Below are 21,735 nucleotides of genomic sequence, written 5' to 3'. Positions count from 1 at the left end.
GATACAAAGGGTATTCAGAAATTAATGATTTTTCACTCACAGTTTTTTCTTGGGCTATAAGCCGTGTATGTGGAGGGAAAAATATTTTGGGTCATTGTTACTATGGAAACCTGGACAAAGAAATTTCCCTAGCAACCGCCCAATTTTTCTTTGTAGATTGACGAAATTTCACTCATTTTGAAGGCTTTATACCAAACGTAAATATAGTGATTTTTTTATCTTATTTAGTGTAATAAGAAAGATACATTTTTAAAGTGTTCTGTCAACATAATAAAAAGAAATTACATTCTCTAATATATTTGCTATAGACACAGGTAAAGATACATGTTTCCCATTTTTTGCTGATTCAGCATTTTGCTTGATTTTAGCAAAAATCAAGTCAATATTATTCATTTCACCATCTTAATACAACTGTTTCATCTATTTCTTGTAAAACTACAGATAAGCTTCTCTAAGAATTTGAAATAAAAAGTTTTGCAAATTTGAAAATTCCTATCTGTTGCTAAGCAACAAAAATGGATGGTTTGATTAATTAAAAAAGGATAATTGTAAAACATTGGAAGAAAAATCGTATAAATTGTAATCATTGAGTACCAAATACAAATTTTAAACTAATAGAATATTCAATATTCTTCCTTGTATACTAAAGATTATTTTACAAGCTATCTCCATAGCAACAGCAAATTTTCCTTAGCAACGAAGCATTGAAAGTTATTTTTAGCACATATTCATCTAAGTTTTAAAAGATTATCTGATTCTCATTGTTGGATTGCTATTGCCCAGAATCGACATTGTCAAACTGTTTTTTAAAAAGTATTTTTTTAAGTTAATTCATCCATAGCAACAGAACTTGTCTACATAGCAAATGTATTTTATAAAGAATCAGTATGCAGCAATTCCTCAACAAAATTTGTGTCTTTAAAGGATGTTTACTAGGCAAAAACATTCTACTTATGGGAATGAAAAATCATTTATTTGACTTATGACTGGTATTTTTTTTTCACTTTGAAATAGTAAATCAATGACCTACTTTTCATGCCAGTGGACAATTGAGACTTGAGAGTCTTAAGATTTCTTGCAAATTCCTGAAAATTTTGCATCATGACCAATATTTGCATCGAAAATTGGATAGTCTAACTTCTGACAAGTTTTTAAAAAACAGTAATCTTGTAATAAAAAAAATTGACTTTTGATGAGGTCTACTTGTGACAATGCAGAACTGGTGAGGTATTGATTGACCGAGGCCGAAGGCTGAGGTTAATCAGTTCCTGACAAAGTCCGCATGGGCAAGAGTAGGCCGAATTCAAAAGGTCAATAAAAACAAATGTTTATATTGTATTCATTGCGTACCAAACACAAATTTTAAAAGAATAAAATATACAATATTCTTCTGTGTAAACTAAATGCAATTAAAAAATTTTCCATCTCCCATGGCAACAGAAAATTTTCCTTAGCAACAAGGCAAGGAAAGTAATATTTAGCACAAACATGTATTCATGAAAGTTTTTAAAAATATATATATTACATTTTTGCAGTTAGACTGAATTTGCGCAATCTGACTGGCTATTCTACTTTTTTGTTGAATCTTCCTATGCTATTGAAATTGTAACAAATATTCAAATATCCACATAAACAAAGTTGGGGGGTTGGGGTGTGTGTTATACAGAAATCCCTTTACTGTGTGTCCTTCCGTCCATGCAATCTTCTCGCTATAACTTGAAAAACACTGGAAGCTCATACTTTGTACAGAGATTGCTTATGACCCAAGGAGGTGCCATGCCCTTGACACAAGGTCATGCCAGCATGTTCAAGGTCACTGGCAAAAAAAGTGTATAAAAGTTGTTGCCCGGTCCAAAACTTTGTAACGGGGAATCATTGGATGCTCATACTTAGTACAGTAATAGCTTTGTTGACCTAAGTGTGTTAAGACCTTGACCCAAAGCCTTTTGATTAGTTCAAGGTCATTTGGTGAAAAATTTTATAATTATCTGGGTAATAAGTGATTTTGTAATGGCGAATCTCTGGAAGCTCATACATGGAATAAAATTTGCTGATGATCCAAGAGTGTTTGTTGACTTTGACCCTAGGTCATTCCGGCAAGTACGTATTCACTGGCAGAAAAACTATATAATGGAGAATTACTAGAAGCTCATACTTGGTACAAAGATTGCTTTTGACCTAAGAGTAAAGCCGACCTTAACCCAAACCCATTTTTGCGCGGAAGTTCAAGTTCACCTACAGAAAGTATAAAATTCTGGTTTGTCCTTTAACTTTGTAATTGAGAATTAATAGGCTTATACGTTGTACAGAGAATGCTTTTGACCATGGGTAATTCATGACCTTGACCCATATAGGTTTTGGCAAGTTCAAGGTCACTGACGAAAACATATTAAATGCTTGTCTGAACTCCAACTTTGTAATGGTGATTCACTTGTAGCTTTACTTGAAACAGAGCTTGCTAATGATCCGAGGGTGTGTCCTCATATTGAATAAAGATCATTCCTCCGAGCTCAAGATCACTGGCTGGAAAGGAAAAAAAAAATTCTTGTCTGGGTTATTTTTCTTTTACCCTTGACTTTGTGACCTCAGAATCAACAACGATCACCCTTCTTCTTGGGGGAACCAATTTGAAGTTGCTAAGGATTTTTAGCTAACCTGAGTGAAGGCTCTAGTGAGCTTTTCTGATCAAAAAGAGTCCGACGTCTGTCGTCGTTGTAATTGTAAACTTTTCACATTTTCATCTACCTTCTCAAGAACCACTGGGCCAATTTCAACCAAACTAGCCACAAAGTATCCTTGAGTAAAGGGGATTCAAGTTTGTTCAGATGAAGGGACACGCCTTCTTCAAAAGGGATATTATGATGATTTTGTGAAAAATTAATGGCATCATTTAAAAAAAATCTTGTTCAAATCATGGGGTAGGGCGGGGCCACAATGGGCGATCAAAGTTTTAAATATGAAGACAAAGGGGAAATCTTAAATTCTTCACAAGACCAACAAAGCCATGATTGGTCATAAAAATATAAAAGCATCTTCAGTTAATGTTAATTTATTTTTTTTTCAAATCATTGCCACCCAGGAGAATAGAGGCGCCATAACAGGAGATCATATTTATACAAAGGAATATTAAGGATATAATCAATAAAAAAAATACTATGAATGGGTTCAGCCAGCATACAATTCAAAGATAGATTGCATTTGCTGACAAAGTCATTGTATCGACCATAGAACTTGCGAAATTATGACTATAAACAAGACTGTTGATATTCTTATTTCATCAACTTGTTTGTCAGTAGCTTGCCTCCTTTTAGAAATTATTCGTACCTAGAGCATCTCTTGCGTATTGAACCAACTTGGAGATATAAAACAAGCTTAGATTACAGTTAAAGCACAAACTTTAATTGTTTATTTCATGAAACAAGACTATCACTATTTTCAGTGTATTTCTTTTATTTTTTCATTAAGCTCGTTATATCAAAAATATTTTTTAGTTATTACATGTAAATAGCCTGTAATAACTAGACTAGTAAATAATAAAAATCGAGAGTTAGTTATCTCGTAATAATTTAATTCTGGTTGTAACACGTCATTTGATAGAATAAAAGATGTAGTTTATACCGTATAACATATGTTGCCTACGTCACAATGACTTACACCAAAAACGTATTATTTGGCTTGAGGTACTTTTAAAATATGCTTAATTTGAAGGCATTTCTTAAGGAAAATTGCCTTAATTGGAAAATTAAATTATAAGAAATGAATTTAATTAATAGCTGCCCAAGTTACACTGGTATAACCTGGGTTGGAACAATTTACCCTTTTTATGAACCGCTTCATGGTTTATAAAGCGGAAACTGTCCCAACGCAGGTTATACCGTACGGTATAACTGGAGTAGCTATGAAATTCATTCCTTAAATAATGAATTAGTTACCCCCAATAAAATGAATTTCCTATCTTGCTTTTATAACGAGTTGGTATCATATTATAATAATTTTTTAATCTCATTCTCCAGGAGTTAGTAGTCTCGTTACAACGAGTTTGTTATCTTGTTAAAAAGTTTCAACGAGTTAGTCATTTTTTTTTAATAATAAATTAGCTATCTTGTTCATGAGTTAGTATCTCATTATAACTTATTACATATGTAGTAATCTCATCAAAATAAGGTTTTTTTTATCTTGTAATTCAGGAGACAGAAGTCTCGCTACAAAGAGTTTGTTTATTTAGGTTTTCTGTCTTAGCCAATCTTGATAGCTTTGCTTACATTTTTATCTGCCAGTCAAATTGCGCACAGACTCCAGTACCGAACCGTCTAAACTCCTTATAAGTAAATGGTTTGAATATTTATAGTTTTAATATACTATTTTCCACCTTTGTTAAACAGTTTAAACTGTTGAAAAATAATTATGATATCTTGCTGCAAAACAAAATACTAAGTATATTATGGGCGTTAATATATATTTGATGAAGAAAATAGGTGGATTGTGAAAAATGTATAAAAAAAAAAAAAAAAAAAAAAATCCTGATACTTTAAAATACAGTTATTGACTTTTGAATTAGGTCTACTTGTTACTATACGGACTTTGTCAGAAACTGATTAACCTCAGCCTTCGGCCTCGGTCAACCAATACCTCACCAGGTCTGCATTGTCACATGTAGACCTTATCAAAAATCTATTTTTTTTTATTACGAGATTACTGTTTTTTTTTAAACTTATCAGAAGTTAGACTACCCAGTTTTCGTTGCAAATATTGGTCATGATGCAAAATTTTCAGGAATTTGCAAGAAATTTTAAGACTCTAGAGTCTCAATAAGCCACTAGCATGAAAAATAGGTTATTGATTTACTATTTCAAAGTGAAAAAAATACCACAGTCATAAGGCAAGTAAGTAATATTCATTCCCATTAGTAGAATGTTTTTGCCTAGTAAACATCCTTTAAAGACAAAGATTTTTGCTGAGGAATTGCTACATACTGATTCTTTATAAAATACATTTGTTGTTATGTAGACAAGTTCTGTTGCTATGGATGAATTAACTCAAAAATACCTTTGAAAAACCAGTTTGACAATGTCGATTCTGGGCAATAGCAATCCAACAATGAGAATCAGATAATCTTTTAAAAAATTAGATGAATATGTCCGATAAATAACTTTCAATGCTTCGTTGCTAAGGAAAATTTGCTGTTGCTATGGAGATAGCTTATTGTAAAATAGTCTTTAGTATACAAGGAAGAATACTGTATATTTTACTATTTTAAAATTTGTTTATGGTACTCAATGATTACAATTTATTCGATTTTTCTTGCAATGCTTTTCATTTTCCCCTTTTTTAATTAATCAAACCATCATTTTTGTTGCTTAGCAACAGATAGGAATTTTCAAACTCGCAAAACTTTTTATTTCAAATTCTAAGAGAGGCTTTCCAGTGGTTTTACACGAAATAGATGAAACAGTTGTATTAAGATGGTGAAATGAATAATATTGACTTGATTTTTGCTAAAATCAAGCAAAATGCTGAATCAGCAAAAAATGGGAAACATGTATCTTTACCTGTGTCTATAGCAAATATATTAGAGAATGTAATTTCTTTTTATTATGTTGACAGAACACTTTAAAAATGTATCTTTCTTATTACACTAAATAAGAGAAAAAAATCACTATATTTACGTTTGGTATAAAGCCTTCAAAATGAGTGAAATTTCATCAATCTACAAAGAAAAATTGGGCGGTTGCTAGGGAAATTTCTTTGTCCAGGTTTCCATAGTAACAATGACCCAAAATATTTTTCCTTCCACATACACGGCTTATAGACCAAGAAAAAACTGTGAGCGAAAAATCATTAATTTCTGAGAACCCCCATGTATCACCTTTTATATATAGGCTGCCTGATTGTTACGTGGAACTGTACTTAAAAGTATATTTACCAATCTATGCAGTCGCCCGAGTGGCGCAGTGGTTAGAGCGTCTGCCCTAGAGTTGATCTTTACGTCGCGGGTTCGAATTCCACTGTTGGACGTGGAGACCGGTCTCTTGGACGAGACCGTATAAACCGCAGTAGGTGCTGGCACAAAAAGATCCCTCACTGCTCAATGGCAGTGTTGAGTATAGGTCAAAATTTGTGGCCTTCCCTCGGCCAGTGTTGGCGTCTCCATATGAGCGAAAATTTCTCGAGAGGGACGTTAAACAACAAACAAACATATCCAATCTGCGCATCCATTTATTTATTTGTGGGGGGAGGGGGTGTGTTCATGTGCTTGTAATATCCTTCATACTATGGATCGAAACATTTATTCATCATTTGTATAATCTAATCATCTATTTTACTTAGCTTACAGAGAACGTCTACTTGATGACATCAGAAGACTTTTAGAGCTTGGCGAACAAACTACAGAGGAGGCACGTATCACACTATATATAAAATAATCCTTAAGTGCTGTTTTTATTCTACTCAATGTATTTTACTTTACAACCTTCATTAATAAAACATCAAATATTTATGTAAGTGAAATGTTTCAGATACTTTAATTATTTCAAATCCAATCAAAAAATTTAACGAAAGATGATCCAAAAAAGGATATCTCGATTAATATACATGTATATTTTTAAATTTGGACGTTTTTTGGTTGTAAATTACGCAAATATTAAATTTCTAAAATATTGTTTACTGTAAAAATGTCATGATGTTCAAAATTCTAACTTTTTAATGTTATTCTCATAAATCAATCGATTTTTTTTTCATCACTTTATAGGACGTTATAAAGTCTTGAATGATAATTAACAATTACTATTAAATGCGACTAAACTTATTCAATTTATGTATAGACATGGCTATAGCTGTTACATGTACTTTTATTATTTTTGAAGAAATATTATTTGTATCATCTGTCTTTAAAAGCTACATTTACGAGGAATTCTGTTTTAAATTCAAGATAGTATAGTTTGAAACTTTGTTTTTAATCTTTAAGAGAGAAAGGTTGGAAAATAAAGATGAAACGAGAATTCGTAACGAAGACAAAATTGATAAACAGGTATTAATCTCTTAATTGGCTAAAACCAGTGCAAACGAAAAGGAAAATTTTCCAGCGTTGTTCAATCTGAATTGTGACTGCCCTGTGCAGCTACCTGTATCTGATAATTTTTTTTACTAGAATATAAGCCCAGAGGATCCGGATCAGCGGCTGTTATACAGTATGGGCGTAGGAATAAATGGGCAAATCCAACATGTGAGTACACTAAATTGCCGTTAAATTTTAGTGCTAACAATTAACAAACTACTTTTAAAAAAGCAACAACAACAACAAAAAAAAAAACAAAGAGAAAAATTATGTATATATACAAATATACTAAAACTGTAGTACAGATAAGAAATAAATGATTATTTTAAGCGTATATGGAGTTATTTTATTCATAGAGGCTTTTTTTTTCAGCCTCAAGGGCTCCATCCGGAAAAGTCCGAAAAATTTAAGGAACAGAAATTGGACAAAACTGTAGAGACAAAAGAGGAGTCGGAGAAGGAGGGCGGAAGTGGAAAAGAGGTATGTTGGTATGAAGCCACAGTGTATAGAGTGTTATAAATTGATGTAAACTTCTAGTGCCTAAAATACCTAAGTGAAGATATATACAAAAATATACAATGATAGATGTAATGAAAAACCCTGAAAATTACCTTTAAAATGGTGGTTGGAAGTGTCTATATCTTGCTGCATTTAATTATACTTTCAAAAAATCATAAATCGTGTGTTATTTTCAGAAACGCAGGAAAAGGAACTTTGGACCGAGTTGGCAAAACTGGCCTAAAGGCATCGTTCCCTTCATATTTGATGATAATCTGCGTACGTTTTCATCTTCGAATATGAAAATTGAACTTTTGATCATTATGATTAGAATATCTGTTGTAAAATTTAAAGCATTCAATTGAAATTTAAAATCAAATAATGCAATTTATGCAGAAAAGGTAAGTAAAATAAAAATAAAAGTTTTTTTTTTAAGGTGCAAATAGAAAACCATTCCAAGACGCAATCGCGTTATTTAATGAACTCACTTGTATTCGATGGAAGCCAAGGTCGCCGGAAGTAACCCAAGAAGTAGGTCACCAGGCATACGTTCGAGTTCAGAGGTACGTTTTCTGTAGAGGTTTCTACAGTGTAAATTGAAGTTAAAAACCATGTTAAGAATCTAACCTGTCAATGGTATAAGATTCAAAATAAGGCCATATTTATCTTTATTTTCCCAGGCCAAAATCTCAAAAATATTTTAAAAAAAAAAAAAAAAAGATAATAATGCTCTTATGTTCACTACATCATTTGAGTTAAGTTATTCAAATATTTTTTTTTTATATAAGGCCATTTTTTAGAAAATTATTTGGATGCCCTCTCTCGACCGACTGACTAGGAATGACCCGACTCAAAACATTTTTAGACCTTTAGGAATCATTTTTATGTATTCTGGATAACAGATTTTGAAAATTCAGCATTGAAATTAAAATTTTCTGTGGAAAAGAGAAATTCTCACCACCTTTCGACTCAGTTTTTCCTGCCTGAGTCGGGAGAGGGCAAACAAATATTAAAGTTGGCGCAAACTTTATTAATTTAACATTTTTTATTTAAAAGAAACATATTGCGTATAAAATATACAAGGCTCTTTAGAAGCACTGGGGAACAAAAGAATACCTAAACCTCTCCCCCCCCCCCCCCCTCTTTTCAATACGTCATAAAATTGATAGTTGTGGTGTAAAACTTAATAGTTGTGAAATTATTTTACATTATCGATTAATGTTAAGGTTTCTTTGGATATAAAAACGTTGGTTTTATCCAATATTTAGTACAAATTGTATCGTCCTAGATCAGTATGCATAAAAGAGAACTGGAGAATTGATATTTAATATAGTTTATATAGATTTTCAATTATTATCATGGTCATCAAAATAAAATCTTTAAGTTGGGACAACACATTGCACAATTTTTGTTCCGTAATGATTACGATGAATATACCATATAAATATACCATGTTTTCGTCCCTCTCTATATATCCTGTTGAGCATTCCAAAACAAGATATTAATCTGATCATCAAACATTAGAGCCGGGGTATAAATTTCTCTTTTTTCAGTGGATCAGGATGTAGTTCTGGTGTAGGGTTCTATGGAAAAGGCGAACTCGTGATTACATTAGCAGAACCCGGATGTGGATCGGTGAGTGGATTGATTGATTGTAAGTTGTTTTACGTCCCATTCGAGAAATTTTCACTCATATAGAGACGTCACCATATACCGGTGAAGGGCTTCAAATTTTGACTTTTACTCGGCACTCAGGGCCATTGAGCAGTGAGGGAACTTTATCGTGCCAACGCCTACCGTGACACGGGGCCTCGGTTTTTAAGGTCTCATGGAGCGCATGGTGAAGAAACAGTTGCTACCCGTTTTTATCGACTTAGGTCAGTCGTGGCCGAGATTCGAACTCACGACCTCCCGATCACGGAGCGAGCCTTCTACCGACTGAACTACCGTGAACGGTCGGTGAGTGGAAGCTACAGATTATATACACGTGAAAAAGGTCATAAAAGCTTTTGATTGAAGACGTGTGATAATGAATCATACACTTACGCATAATTTTCTTAATTTCATTTGAAAAATATACTACGGCACAGTTAATTTTCTAGAGGATTACCGGTTCATATGGAACCAAGTATGTTTCCCGATGTTTCCCCTAGACGCCATCACTGAAGCGTTATCTATTAACCAATGAAATGAAAAGGGAACGATTCATATGAAATATATAAGAAACTGGATTTATTTATTAAATAACATTACATATTGATACATATAATGGGGAAAAATACGTATGATTGTTTGAAATTCACAAGTTAACGTAATACATGTATATCAATTTATAAATTGATAAGATATCAACTAGATATATTCAACTTTGGTGCACATCCATGTCTCTACATGTATCTAAGGAAAAGTGATATTTCAATAACTGGTCACTCTGAGTTAAATGTTGTACAGTGTATAATATATAAGGATGTATGTTTAATAGAACATTTTTTTTATTTGTACAATTCCTAGGTACATGTACTTCGCGTTCCATATATTTTTTTATTATTTCAAGTAGGTGTACATTTTAGTATGCACTAGTTCAGCCTTACTAATGTGTTCGGAACCTTTTATTTTTCGGTGTTCTACAAACTATAATACCCGAGGAGTTCGCAGTAGCTCTGACGAGAATTAGCGAGACTATAGCGAGATAAGGTAAATTATTCACGGAAATGTGGCTACGAAGTGACTAGCACGTGGAGACATGGTAAACAAAAAAGTTATGTTGCGTTTCAGTTTTCACCCCTGTATAATATCGGTAGAAATGCACTCCAGTCTCTCTTGAATTCATTCAAACTTCAATATGTATTCTTAATGACATTATTTTCTGAAGTTATGTATTAAAATTTCTTTTTTGGACAAACACACGAATTGAAACTGGGGCCTTATTTTTTGGCGTCAGATTAGCAAATGAGGTACCATGCAACATGGCTTACGTTCATAAATCAGCTGAATGAGTTGAATTGCATTAGGAGTTACTACGGATACTACAGGAATTTTACGCTTAGAAAAAACCAAATCTTCAGGCGATCGGAAAGGCACAATGAACATTTTTCCATGCATTTCGATCGTAGATAAAAAGCAGTATGTCAATTTTTATTCTATTATTTAACATTTAGAAACAATTCATTTCTTATTAATAATAAATAAACGTGAAATTTTAGATATCTCAAAGCCATACAAATGTCAGGTGGATTCCCTGGACAAAAACACGTGTTCACTGGTATTATAATGTACAAAACCCCCCACTTTTATTGCTTAAGAGATGCTGCTCATTTTCCTTTTCCTTGAAGCGCTGAATGTTGCAAAGACTACATTTATAATGTACATTTTCTAGTTAAAAACGTATCAACACATTACAAATGCCCGAGACATATTTCTTTGTTTCTAATCTTTGTATTTTGATAAAAACAATATTCTGTTTTAATTGGTTTTTTGCAGTCCATCAAATATCGGGTCGTAGATTGACCTGAACCACGTGTTTGAAGTAAAATGTTAACATGTAGTTGTCCAAGAAACGTTGCTATTCATGCAACGATTGGTCAGTTGTTCGTGGTATGATCCACTGTGTGTAATGATAACAATAGCGAAAGGTAAACAAAGGTTTGTGATTGCAGTTTGTGATTGATTCTACCAGCTTATTGAGCATTTTGAGAAAAAAAATGTCGCCGTAAATTTTCACAAAAGCGAAGATTAAGAAGCTCGTGATTTTTAACCTCCTTTTCCTTTTTAAAATCATGAAAATTTTTCAGAGGGTAAGGAAACAAAAAAAAAATCATAGAATATGTTTTAAAGGAAACAAACTATAGCAATTTCCTGTTTACTACCATTTTAATTTATAAAACCGGATCTACCCTATAACCTTTGAATGGGTCAACCTACACCACGTGTCTTAAATTATAGGGTTGTAGTTCAATTGTTTTTTTTTCATTCATTTAGGTCAGTACATCCGTACATGAAATGCTGCACAGACTTGGACAAAGACACGAGCAGTCTCGGAGTGATCGGGATAGGTATGTCAGGATTGTTTGGAAGAACATCAATCCCGATAATAAGTTTAATTTTTACAGACGCTTGACCTACAATCGTAACCCGTATGATGTTGGAAGTGTGATGCAGTACGGATATACGGTAAGCATTCAACAGGAATTTCAGAGCAACATAGTCGAAAAAGTAAAACAAATATATCATATCAAAATATCCTGTATAAATACTGTAACAATAAACGGTTTTATTATATGATAGAATAATTTATAGAATGGCTAAGATCAAACACTTTAGAAATCAAACTAAGATATGTTCAACTTCAAGTGAACATAATGTACTTTTTCAAGATAAGACTAAAATTAGATCGGGACAATATTTACAAATATATACATGCATGTACAATTTTACGTTGTGGCTAAATTGTTTCAGCTGTTTAAAAATTATTTGTAGATGTAATACATAAAAATAATTTGTTGATTCATAAATTGTTTAAAGAAAACACACGTAAACAAACAAAAATGAATGTGAGGTCTGCTTAACGGGTTTGTATCATTCAAACATGTTATAAATCAACTACTGCTGTTTTTTTTCGGTCAATACAATAATTTAACAATCCAAGATGTACAATATTAACCTCGTTATTTTTAGTTAGGTAAATATGGTACTCATCGGGTAACTAAACCATTGTAAGACTTCAAAACAGCAATATCAAAAATTGTATAATATTGAGAAACCTCAATCAGACAATTGAAAAGTCTCACTTTTGAATGATTTGTCTAACGACTGAATTTACAACTTTTTGTGTTCCTAGATTGATACTACTTTTCTCTTCGATGAACACATGTTTATTTTTAGTCCTTTGGTGGTGGAAAAACAACGATAGAATTGAGAGACAAAAACCTGCTATTTCTTGAAGTTCCAAGCCATCAGATTTTCTCTTTTTATGATTTAAAAGATGTACTGGATCAGTATAAATGCACCGGTAATTTACTACAAACGTTTTGAAATAAATAATGAGTTGAAAATACGCATACTTAAATGTTAGAGATGAAAAATAAAAGACGTATCTTTTAACACTGTAACAAAGATTATTGTGTCGTATGAATCAATTAGAAAGCTAAATCTTGCATGAGTTATGACCTAATGATAAACATTCTAAAATCATTTAAAATATCAAGGTAAATTTCAGTAAAAGAAGATTTGAAATTTTACTTTCGCTTCCGTATAATTTCAGATCATTGTTCCCCGCCACCTGACTGTTATAATGGTGGATATATCAATGTAACATGTGGCTGTAACTGTCCCGAGGGGTTTACCGGGGCAACGTGTGATACTGTGATTACAGACTCGGGTAAACAATGGAATATCTATGTGCATTTAGAGTTCAGAATATTGTTATTGTTAGACATAGAATAAACTCAAAGATACATATTTAAAGTACTGTATAGTTATCGAATTAAACAGTTAACTTTGCATAAATTCCCAAAGAGAAATTTATTACATATTGATCTCCGGTTCTTAATAAATACTGTGCTTATGACCGCTCGAAACCAATTCCTTTAATAATCAATTTAATACCACTTGGATTCTTACTGGGTTTTTTTTTCAGACTGTGGTGGCTTTGTTTACCTGAAGGAAAATGATGTGGTTTTAGACCAAAGCAAAGACGTTTCTGTAACATCTCCCAACTATCCGGGTCCAGTCGGTCAGGGAAAGATTTGCAGATGGGCAATTAAGGCACAAATGGCACCCTTTTAGTCGTAACTTTGAATTACTATCTTGTATAATTTTTATCCTACATCACTTTCAAAAATTACCAAAAAGAAAATTAAAAATTAAAAAAAAGAAGAAAAAAAAGTTGGAGCGAACGTTCTTACACAGATAAACAGGGAAAATGTACAAAAATGACAGTCATATGAAATACATATAATACGGGTATTGCCTTTTTAATTTAGAAAAGCAATTCTTTTGTTTAACAGGCGCCAGAAGGATTCATTATTAAAATGACAATAGATGACCTTCATTTGGCATATAACCCGAAAACAGTTCGATGTTATCATTGGTTAGAAATACAGTACAACCTTCCAGGTCAACCTGGCATCAGGTAACCTAACATCTGGTAATACGTGATTTTACATGTACATTTGTTCTGTTCGTTGCATGCGCAGGTGTTACGCAGCTATATAATGTATAATTTTTACCGTACAATAATCGATATGCTTTTTTAATATTTACCACGTGACGTTTTGATTGGCAGGCGGTGTGGAGATATCGTTGGTGAAACCTTTTTGACATCAAAAGACTCGCCTACACTTATGATTGTTACCATGGATACTAAATTTGCAGGCAGCAGAGTTACTCACAAAGGATTCAAACTCCACTTTGAGAAGGAAAAAGAAGGTAAATTTCAGAAAACAGAATGTAAAAAGGACAATGTTGTTAACAAAATGTGTTTTTAAAGAATGTATTCTTTAAAAGGGGATAAAATATGTGTTTATTTTATGCAACCTCTATTGATATTTTCAAATTGTCTTCTTTAGAATGATATAAATGTGCTATTTTATCGCTTGTATGATATACCTTATCCACCTAATTCTCCATACGGAGTCCTTTTGGCCGTTGCTCATTTGCACACGATTTGGAAATGATCACACAGGTTTACTCCATACGGGGTCCTTTTGGCCGTTGCACACTTGCACACGATTTGGAAGTGCTAACACATGTTTACTCCATACGGGGTCTTTTGGCCGTTGCACACTTGCACACGATTTGGAAATGCTAACACTTTTACTCCATACGGGGTCCTTTTGGCCGTTGCACACTTGCACACGATTTGGAAATGCTAACACGTTTACTCCATACGGGGTCCTTTTGGCCGTTGCACACTTGTACACGATTTGGAAATGCAAAAACATGTTTAAAAAATAAAAATCTATTTATATTGTTCTTATCCTGTTTCAAATTTCCTAATTGCGACAACAGCAAAAGGTGCTAAACAAAACATTGGTCGAAAATTTCCAGGCATACCTGTCAAAATCATTTTCAAATATGTATTTAGTACCATATATTTCTGAAAACGTCGCGCAGAATATTAGAATTTTTAATTACTTACATGTAACTTGTAACACTAAAGGACGTGTGCTAGTACATGTAGTTTTTGTAATTTTTTTTCCGTTTTGGCTACATGGATTTTCCCGCCGATTTGCTCCTATGATGTCCTGTGACGGTGTCGTACAAAAATAACACAAACAAGACAGTTACAATTTGCCATAAATAGTTGCGACCCAACAACTAAAACACGGAAAACGGGGGACCACAATTTCTTTGAATTCGCTAGTTTAAAAAAGTTTGCCATTTTGTTTTCTTTTTACATTTCGTGTTTATTATTCTATTGCAGTGTGCAGAGATAATCCTTGTTTGTATGGTGTGTGTGTTCCTTCCGAGCTAAAGGCATGCCAGTACAAGTGTGTATGTCAACCTGGATACACGGGAGACAACTGTGACCAAGTTTTAGGTAGAAAGATTTATCTAATAGACGATTTTCCCATTTAAAAAGTTATTTCCCTTGGCGGGGTCAATCACAACGTCAACCGGCGTGAGACACTGTTTTCCCTCTATACCATTACTAACTTTATGGGGCAATGTCTTACAACTGAAATCTGTATGAATAAGTTTGTTATTTTTTTTTTATGTTGCCCCATATTATGGCAATACAGGAACGGATCAAAACTGTCCGATAGCATTTAAAGGTTGAAAATATTTACAAGTCAGTTTCAACGGTTATAGTGAGAGAAATGAGCGTTACCCCGACAACGAGAGATAACCCTTTCGAATGTGAAATCCGTCTATTGAAAATAATATACAGGGAAAACTTACTTTTCCGACTTGCAATGGGATATGGGTTTCGTGTCGGAAGTACAGGTTGTCCTATACCATATTGCATATAACAAGGGGAATAGTAAGTTAGGGAAAAAGATCGCCATTCACAATGAAATTGATTGCAAAATTGTCAGATTAGAGAGTTCTCAATAAAGAGTTCTGTCTAAAAAATGTATACTGGTAAAAACTTAACCATCTGACAAAAAAATGTTTTCTTTTTTCATCAGGTACCATCAGATATACAAATATGAGTTATATACATATTTACTTTTATTTAATAAAAATTAAAGAAACCTTTGACAATTAGTTTTAACCTATAAAGTAAAACCGTTTTCAGCAAAAAACGAACACGGAATATTCAAGGGAAAAGGATCATTTTCGTTTGACTCGGTTCTATAAATCAACAAATGCTTTACCATATGCACTGATAATGTACATCAGCACAATACATAGAAATGTCAGGCAATATCAGCTTAATTAGTTCGGCAATTCGTTGTATCTGTGATGAACTCTTCAAAAACTAATGCATAATATTTTTTTTCTTTAGATGATGCGAAACTGAAGTGTACATTTGAAAGGTTTGAAAAGTGTTTCTTTAGCAACACCCAGGAGGGCGACAACTTTGAATGGGGAGTAGGATTTGTATGTATTCTAATAGAAAATTCTGTACAAATACTATAGAAATAAAACGTCCTTTTATTTTGTTGATGTTCATTGTATACTTGACACGTCATAGGTAAATAAGTAATATTAAGTATCTGACTATCTGTAAAGATTGATTGTTTTTAATGTCCCATTCGTGAACATTTTACTTAAACAGAGACGTCACCATATACCTGTGAAGGGCATACAATTTGAACCTATACTCGGCACCCAGGGTCATTGATCAGTGAGGCTTCTTTATCTTGCCGACACCTACCTTGACACGGGGCCTTGGTGTTTAAGGTCTCATCCGAAAGACCCCTGTTGGGGCTTAGCAAAGGAACAGTCACTTAATTTTAAACTGCGTTTATGAACCATAAAATATATATCTTAATATAATAATATGTTGAATGTAAGAATTCCATTGTTTCCTCCATTCTTAGAAATTAAAATTGTTTTAGAATTTTGAATTCATCGCACAGAATTTAGACAAAAAGAGTTATTTACATGTAAATATAAAATATAAAGATTCAATATCAGTATGAGAATTTAATAAACAGTCAAAGAACTAACTCTTTTTTTTTCTTCCCATAAAAACTGCCAAATCCGCAAAATATTTTCACGACACAAGCTTATTCAATCTAGTTGTTAAATAAATAAACAAAATATGCTGATTGGAATAGCAGGGCTATAAATTACTCAAGTGAGCGTTGTGACCCAGAGACCTATTGTTTACGATTACTTTTCAGAGACATAGCATCTCTTTGGGGACGGGACCAGAGAGCGTCTATAGAGGAGAGAGATTCCTTTTCGCTGAAATGTCCTCACCTAGAAAACCAGGGGACAGGGCGGTCATAGTAACAGTTGTTACTCTTCCAGGTTAGATGCGGTAACGTTTTTAAATATCAACTATAGTCTGGTCGATGCGGAAACGACGTAATCAATTTTAAATTAAATACGTTTTGAATATCGCTGGCATTTCAAATTGAATGATTTCATTAGGAAATGTCAACCCCCTGCCTGGAATTACCAAAATAATCGACAATGTCCATGAAAAAGCTTTGTAATGTTAGTTTTTTAAATTAAATCTGGCAACAAATATTTTGGAAATGATTCAAAATAAATGCTCTATTAGTTTTTTTACAATTCAATTTAATCTAAATTGAAAAAAAATGTTTTTTAATTATTTTTCAAAAAAAGGATGTAACGAACCATAAATATATATCTGGCCCCAGGATCATGAAACATCTTAAGCTTAAGTTAAAATCTTTATTTTATACTAAAATGTAGTAGAGGTCAACCAATCCAAAATTAAAATATTTTTTATATTGCGTCACAAAAGTTTTTTTTATGCAAATTTAAATATTAATTCAATAATAAATAAACATTTTACAACCGATTGAAAATTTGACTTAAGTCTAAGACTGTTTCATGATTCTGGGGCTTGGGTTTGAGACTATGTACCTTATATTAAATTGAAGTATACCGGTATTATTAAGTTGAAGTTACTCTAGTACTAGATTTATTAAGCAGAGACTCCCTTATATCCAAAACCGCATACATATGGTAAACTTTTCAAAATTTTGCAGACAAAGCCGGTTGCCTTACCTTCGCTTATAATATGTTTGGACGGAACGTCAAAAAGCTGACGTTATTTTCCGAGGGCCGAAATGCAGCAAAGACGTCCCTTTGGTCTAAAGAAGGAAACCAGGGATCTGATTGGTTGACAGCAAATGTCAATATTCCGGCAAAGGAAGGAATAAAGGTATCAGAATTGACCATGAATTTAATTTCCTGTCGGATATTGTACATGTAAATAGTTTTTCATCAATACGTGACCCCTTCTTTATCAGTTACCCCACATTTTTAATCCTCTGAAAGGAAAATTTTTGATAATGCAAGTGTCCAAATGAAACTTAGTTTTTGTGAAACTTTGAAATCAATCTTGAAGTTTAATACAAAAATGAAAATTATTTATGGGGATCGGACATTCCCCTTACTATTTATTCCTTCTGTTTAAGCTTTCGTTTGAGGCAATTGCAGGCGATGCGTGGGACAGTGACGTAGCTCTGGATGAGATCAAGTGGGAGGTGGGGCAGTGTGGTGAGTAGAGTTCGTAGTTACTCTTCAATGTCCTTACATGTAATTATGACTGTCATTTTAAACGTTTGAGCCGGATTTATGTTCGTTATATTTACATTTTATCTAAAGGATAAAGAACTAATTTTTTATATTGCATATAATATTTTTTAAATGAAAACAAACATCGTACCAAAATAACTGATTTTGATCTGTCTCTTGAGTGCAAACAATCAAATTATTAAATTTCTTAGCAGACAAAACCGTCACGAAGGACTGCATTGAATCTGGAAAAGAGTATGAAGGGACCCGTGCCTACACTAAGAACGGAGTCAAATGTCAAGCATGGGCATCAAACGAACCTTACGCTGTACCTTCCAGTAAATAATTGCTATTAATGACTACATTTGACTAGAAACGCTTCTTCATCACAGTATATAGATATATTTAACCAAATAGTAACGTTTTCGAATGTCACATAGTATCAAACAATCTGCTTCCAGATATATCTTCACAAAAGATTTTTTTTTACAGTTATTTAAAACGAAAGTTCTAACCCCCTCTCTCTTGAAAAGTGGGGTTTATAGTGAGGAGTTACCTGTCGGTTCATCTGTAAAATTCGGGGGTACCCATTCCTTACCAGCAATTCTCCTATACCTCGAAATAAAATTGATTAAGACTTTCAAACAATTCTTGTAACATACTGCCCTTGTGACCTTCTTTTATACGTTTCTATCAGACAGATATTTCCAATAGCAAAACATGGACAGTGTCATTCTTTCTATAATATTGTGGTACCTACTTTTTACCGTAACTCCACTTATAACACTGAATAAAATTTAATGAGACTCTTACAGAATCTTTATTACATAGTGTTCCTATTTTTAGGTCACCTGAGTCACTCAGGTGACCTATTGCTATCCGTTTTTGTCTGTCGTCGTCCGTCGTGCGTTAACTTTTGAACATTTTCAACTTCTTCTCTAGAACCGCTCAACCAATTTCAACCAATTTTGGCATATAGCATCTTTGGGTGAAGGGAAACAAGAATTGTGAATTTCATGGTCCCTGCCCCCCTGGGGCCTGAGGGGTGGGGCTAAAACCACCAAAAATAATGCAATCTTTAAAAATCTTCTTCTTTACTCCTGGACATCAAGCAGTCAAACTGTTGACATGATTGTAATAAGCATTGGGCCCTCTACCAAAATTGTGAAATTCATGGCCGCAGGGTCAGGGGTTCTGGTGGTTGGGCGGGGCTATATAGATCATATAGTGAAAGTGCATTATTTCTTTAAAAATCTTCTTCTCTTCTCCTGGGTATTATTTAAACAAACTAAGTGCATGGTTATGACAAGCAATGATGCCCTTTCCAAAATTGTGAAATTCATGGCCCCAGGATCAGGGGTTCTGGTATTAGGGCGGGGCTCTATAGATTATATAGTGAAAATGCATTAATTCTTTGAAAATTTTCTTCTCTGCTCCTGGGTGTTACTGAAACAAACTAAGTGCATGATAATGGTGCACAAGGATGATTTTTCCGAAATTGTGAAATTCATGGCCCCAGGGTCAGGGGTTCTGGTGTAAGGGGGGGGGGGGGGTCTATTGATTATATAGTGAAAATGCATTAATTCTTTGAAAATCTTCTTCTCTGCTCCTGGATATTATATAAACAAACTAAGTGCATGGTTATAATAAGCATTGATGCCTTTTCCAAAATTGTGAAATTCATGGCCGCAGGGTCAGGGGTTCTGGTGGTTGGGCGGGGCTATATAGATCATATAGTGAAAGTGCATTATTTCTTTGAAAATCTTCCTCTCTTCTCCTGGGTATTATTTAAACAAACTAAGTGCATGGTTATGACAAACAATGATGCCTTTTCCAAAATTGTGAAATTCATGGCCCCAGGGTCAGGGGTTCTGGAATTAGGGTGGGGCTCTATTGATAATATAGTGAAAATACATTAATTCTTTGAAAATCTTCTTCTCTGCTCCTGGATATTATATAAACAAACTAAGTGCATGGTTATAATAAGCATTGATGCCTTTTCCAAAATTGTGAATTTCATGGCCCCTAGGTCAGGGGTTCTGGTGGTTGGGTGGGGCTCTATTGATTATATAGTGAAAAATGCATAAATTCTTTGAAAATCTTCTTCTCTATTCCTGGGTATTATATAAACAAACTAAGTGCATGGTTATGATAAGCATTGATGCCTTTCCGAAATTGTGAATTTCATGGCCCCGGGGTCAGGGTTTCTGGTGGTAGGGTGGGGCTCTATTGATTATATAGTGAAAATGCATTAATTCTTTGAAAATCTTCGTCTCTGCTCCTGGATATTATTTAAACAAACTAAGTGCATAGTAATGGTGCACAAGGATGCTTTTTCCAAAATTGTGAAATTATGGCCCCAGGGTCAGGGGTTCTGGTGCTAGGACGGGGCTATATAAATCAGATAGTGAAAATGCATTTATTCTTTGAAAAATCTTCTTCTCTACTTCTGGGTATTATTGAAACAAATTGAATACATAGTTATGATAAGCAAGGGTGACTCTACCAAAAGTGTGAAATTCATGGCCCCCAGTAAGGGGCTCTGGTGCTGGGGGGGGGGGGGGGGGCTCTATTGATAATATAGTGAATCTGTAGTAAAAATGCATTATCTCCTTGAAAATCTTCTCTGCACCTGGGCATATTAGAGGCAAAAAGAGTAAAAGTTTTAATAAAGATTTTTGAACATCTGGACCATTTGTTCAAGTGTTCTGGTCCTGGCCAGGGCTCTATTAATTTGTATTCAACTGAGAGGAGTTATTCTCCTTTGCCATTTACTTTTGATAATTAATCACTGTGAATAATGTACTTGAAAGGTTAATAGAATAGGAGAATTATGCAAGATTTTTTATTGTATAATACAAAAAGTACTTTTATAGTTTAAATGATCAGGTAGACTTGTAAGTAATAGATAAATAAAAATTAGACAAAAATAACCTGTCTTATTCAATGTTCAATAAAGACCAAGAGAGTCCAATGTAAGAGATTTCATCAAGAAATGAAAATAGTACAGAATCCTTGATAATTTGTTAATATACTGTATGGTGATAGTGATAAATGGGGAACAGATTTGAACCTAATTTATGAACTGTTAATGAACAGTAGACTAATTATTTTGTTGATCCTGATCACCCTATTTTTCTTGCTTTGGGCAACAGCTTCACCTTTCAGTTCATTTTATACTCCATGGATCCTCTAAATTTTTGTATTATACTCAGGTGACCGTTAAGGCCCTTGGGCCTCTTGTATATTTTGCTCGGGTTAAGAGTTTCCCATAGCAAAATCATATACTCATATGGGAGCAGGGGTGTCATTGCTCACAGTATTTCTTGGCAAGCCCGTAGAACGGAAGGGGGGGGGGGCGCCCCTCTTTATTCTGAGTATAGTTTTGTTATATGTAATTTTAATTTTAATTAGCTGCTGTCTGCCCCCCTAACTTTTTATTACTGTTTAGTCGAGCACTGGCAAATTCCAAAAGGATCTGGAAGTTAAAGAGATTTTATAAATTTTTTTTTTAT

The 21,735-nt window shown here is 33.6% G+C and overlaps 1 protein-coding gene across 1 annotated transcript in view; it reads left to right on the top strand.

The window, feature by feature from the left end:
• LOC133198071 (uncharacterized) overlaps positions 1 to 21,735 on the top strand; it is a 103,516-nt gene that overhangs the window by 49,513 nt on the left and 32,268 nt on the right. The window contains exons 8-25 of the mRNA XM_061334220.1: positions 6,965 to 7,027; positions 7,148 to 7,222; positions 7,427 to 7,534; positions 7,750 to 7,831; positions 7,989 to 8,115; positions 9,106 to 9,187; positions 11,531 to 11,722; positions 12,434 to 12,560; positions 12,813 to 12,929; positions 13,188 to 13,315; positions 13,558 to 13,682; positions 13,836 to 13,978; positions 14,976 to 15,092; positions 16,005 to 16,099; positions 16,849 to 16,978; positions 17,689 to 17,864; positions 18,121 to 18,202; positions 18,436 to 18,558. Of these exons, the coding sequence (XP_061190204.1) occupies positions 6,965 to 7,027; positions 7,148 to 7,222; positions 7,427 to 7,534; positions 7,750 to 7,831; positions 7,989 to 8,115; positions 9,106 to 9,187; positions 11,531 to 11,722; positions 12,434 to 12,560; positions 12,813 to 12,929; positions 13,188 to 13,315; positions 13,558 to 13,682; positions 13,836 to 13,978; positions 14,976 to 15,092; positions 16,005 to 16,099; positions 16,849 to 16,978; positions 17,689 to 17,864; positions 18,121 to 18,202; positions 18,436 to 18,558 (2,092 nt within the window). The remainder of the gene's footprint in view (positions 1 to 6,964; positions 7,028 to 7,147; positions 7,223 to 7,426; positions 7,535 to 7,749; positions 7,832 to 7,988; positions 8,116 to 9,105; positions 9,188 to 11,530; positions 11,723 to 12,433; positions 12,561 to 12,812; positions 12,930 to 13,187; positions 13,316 to 13,557; positions 13,683 to 13,835; positions 13,979 to 14,975; positions 15,093 to 16,004; positions 16,100 to 16,848; positions 16,979 to 17,688; positions 17,865 to 18,120; positions 18,203 to 18,435; positions 18,559 to 21,735) is intronic.

The sequence above is a fragment of the Saccostrea echinata genome, unplaced genomic scaffold (genome assembly GCF_033153115.1).
Source record: "Saccostrea echinata isolate AGI-Se365-2 ecotype Australia unplaced genomic scaffold, CSIRO_AGI_Sech_v1 ptg000033l, whole genome shotgun sequence".
Taxonomy (NCBI): domain Eukaryota; kingdom Metazoa; phylum Mollusca; class Bivalvia; order Ostreida; family Ostreidae; genus Saccostrea; species Saccostrea echinata.
Note: the sequence above shows the minus strand (reverse complement) of the source record. Positions and strands in the feature narration are given on the sequence as shown.